At 48.3% G+C, this 3,263-nt stretch overlaps 1 protein-coding gene across 1 annotated transcript; it reads right to left on the bottom strand.

Annotated features, from left to right (window-relative positions):
• Window positions 1–324: 324 nt before the first annotated feature.
• Window positions 325–986, bottom strand: LOC123170347 (uncharacterized). Its single transcript, XM_044588195.1, has one exon. It carries the CDS (start codon window positions 958–960, stop codon window positions 409–411), a length of 552 nt encoding a protein of 183 aa, XP_044444130.1. The 5' UTR covers window positions 961–986; the 3' UTR covers window positions 325–408.
• Window positions 987–3,263: the final 2,277 nt, after the last annotated feature.

Genomic DNA, 3,263 nt, shown 5'->3' on the forward strand with positions numbered 1-3,263 from the left:
GCTGCAGAGGTCCGAGGACGCGTGGGAGACAGCCAAGAGGTACAAAGGCGTCGTCAGACAAGGAGGGTGGGAATGAAAAGTAGGCGGGCAAGGTAGTGAAAGAAAAGTGGACCGGAAGGGGATTTGAGCGGGCTGGAGGTGTCGGATTCCAACGTGGCAGCGGTCCAGACTCCCGCAAGCCCCCTTCCCGTCTGCCTCCAATTTGCGGTAATTCAGACAACCGAACTGGTCTATGGACTTATGAGCTACTGCATTGGATGACAAATTATGTCCCGACTGCTCACTTCAAACAGTTACGGGCGTTTTGAGGGTCCGCATTGAAGATGCCTTTACAAGTTCTTATTAGTTTGATTGAACTTGACAGCAGATTAAGACAAAGCAAACAACCTAACTGGAAGTCTGTAATGCTCATATGCTACCGAGCAATTGACCGAGGGAGTAAGCCAGAAGGGCCTTGTTCCGGTCGACAAGATTCATGGCGTAGAGCGGCGATGACTTGAGCCGCACCAAGCGATCCCTACAGCCCTCCACGTACGTCACGCAGCGCACGTACTCCTCCCCGAGCCCCGCGAACCGGCAACGCGCTACCATGTCGCCGGCGACGTGCTCCATGCACCGCACAGCGTAGGAGTACTCCGTCAAGCATGTGTTGTAGGCCGCCCTCTCGTCGCCAGAGAGCGACCCGCTGCAGAGCAGCTCGGCCGCGGCGGCAGCCGTGGCGCCGTAGGACTCGAGGGCGCGGTGCGTGGCGAGGAGCGCATACTCGGTGACCTCGATGTGGACGGACGGGCTAGGATCGAATCCCCCGCGGAGCGTGTCCATGCACATGTCGTGCATGAGCTTCGTGCCGCACGCCTTTCGGCAGGCGGCCTCCACTGGCAGTGACGGGACGCCGCGGCAACGCTCGCCGGCGGCGCCCAAGAAAGGGAATGCGAGAATGAGGAGGAGTATGGTCTTCATGGTCTTTGTGTTATGGGAGATGTGTTTGCGTCTGAGGCTCTGAGCTGGCCACAACGTTGTACGTTTATACTGGATTTTCTGGTTGAGAACTGGAGATGGACTGACACGTGTAGCGCGCCTACACAAATGATGACATGTATATGGACAATTGGCAGAATGCCAATCTTGCTTGTTTTCTCATTGTGCTCATTAATCTCTCGCTATTTCCCACTCCACTGATGACATATATGTGAACAATTGGCAAAATGCCAATCTTGCTTGTTTTCTCATTGTGCTCATTAATCTCTCGCCATTTTCCACTCCCCTGATGACATATATATGGACAATTGGCAAAATGCCAATCTTGCTTGTTTTCTCATTGTGCTCATTAATCTCAACCATAAGAGATGTGGTACTTGACTTGTGAAGCCTATGTTTTCTTTCTATGTTTTCTTTTCTTTGTTAGCAGGGAAGGGACCCGAAGATCCTAGAAACTGGCTTATATTAACAAAGAGATTTTATGCAAAACATCGTACTACATAATTTAGTGTGGAGTATTAAGCTGATCCAATGGTTAATATGACTCGATTTAGATTTGGCCAGAGGACTTTTTTTTGAGCCGCAGACCATAGAACAATTGTTCTACGGTATTTTCATTCATTAATTAAAATATGTACAAATACAAAACAAGTGAAAAACCCTTCAACCTATGGCAGTTCTATGAAACATTGATATCAAATTATAAGTTCTGTTCTACCCAAGTACGAATCCTTTTGGCTTTGGTTTGCTTTGCTTTGATCTGAGCAGCCCATAGTCCTTCCTGTAAGTAATGCATCCAACCAAGTATGTGAGGAGGAGCCGACCTAAAGATCTTTTCATTCTGATAGACTAAATTCCCCAACATCCCGTAGTTACAATGTCCAATGCAATATCTTGTGGCAAGTGTAGAAGTGCAAACTGGAATCCATCAAATACTGATATACCTCTTTTCCTAAGGGAATGTTGTTGTCCCAGCACTACAGGGCAAAGGGGCAATTCCAGAATAGGTGCAACAATGTTTATTCTGTGTTATCCGCACATAGGGCATAGTTATAGTTATCCAGGTGCATTGTCTTTTTGTTAAGTAGATTCCTTGTGTTGGCCCTATCATGGAGTAGGAGCCAGAGGAAAATCTTATGTCTCAATCTACAAGAAGTTTTCCAAATGCGGCTGAATAAGGAGTGTACTGTACTAGGCCCCATCATATGTTTATACATTTTGATGTAAGAGTATCCTCTAGTTGTTCCTTTCACTGTCCAATCATCTGTGGCATTTGAAACAGGTCTCTCTAGAATGTGCTCTTGAAGGATATTATATTGTTGAAATGCTTGCTGAGACATAGGTGTGTGAAAATGCTTTGCCAAGTCATGTGCACTGAGAATCTGTTGAAAAGCAATAGTGTTGTTGATGGGGTAAGAACTTAGCTCAGGAAATTTTATCATAAGTGGTTGGTCCCACCAGCAGTCAAACCAAAAAAGAGTTGCATTTCCTGAGTTAGCTTTGCAAATAGCAAACTCCTTGTAGATAGGAGCTTAAGCATTGACTTCCACCAAAAGACTGCACCATTCCTGGCAAGGTGTTATGGTAGTAAGTTCCCCAGATGATGTTGACCCAAGGCGTGAGGACATTATAGTCATTTTATATTAGGCTTACATGGTAAATGAAATTAATCGACGCTCGCCCAGTGGAGATACTCTCGACCTTTTTGCCGGCAATGGTCGTCATTGTCTGGTCGAGTCCACCCTCACCCCAGCATCTCCCGATGCGGCACCGCCATTATTGTGCCATGGCACAACCCCATCTCATATCGCGTTGTGGCGCAATCATCGGGCCAGTCAGCATCCAGGCGCTACTCAGGGGACTCAGTGTCTCTAGGCGAACGTGCCACCGTTGAGCGAGTGCACTCCTCGTGTGCCTCGTGACAGGACAACGGCACGATGCGGGGGCAGTACCGACGCGCTGATCTGCTGCAAGTTCGAGGGCCTTGGCCGGTGATACAAGGACAAGATTGCGCAGCTGGAGATCCACAAAGAGGGGTTGTGAAGGCCTGAAGCTAATATCATCGCTGATGCACGACATAAGTGTCGTCAATAGGAACAAGGTCGTCCTCGCCTATTTCGTTGGTAGATTGCTTGAGGGTGTTAGAGATACGTACTGGCGTGCATAACGCAGACCCTAAAACCACCCGCATACGTCCGGATCACGCACTCAAAACGTGTGTTGTCATCCAACGCGAGCCTGTATCGATCTGCTCAACGGTCCGGACGCATGTTTTTCCGGAAGCC

Source organism: Triticum aestivum, chromosome 7D (genome assembly GCF_018294505.1).
Source record: "Triticum aestivum cultivar Chinese Spring chromosome 7D, IWGSC CS RefSeq v2.1, whole genome shotgun sequence".
In the NCBI taxonomy this organism is placed as follows: domain Eukaryota; kingdom Viridiplantae; phylum Streptophyta; class Magnoliopsida; order Poales; family Poaceae; genus Triticum; species Triticum aestivum.

Bases quoted from the DNA above. Each gene is read 5' to 3' on its own strand.
- LOC123170347 (XM_044588195.1), bottom strand. From the start codon at position 960: ATGAAGACCATACTCCTCCTCATTCTCGCATTCCCTTTCTTGGGCGCC.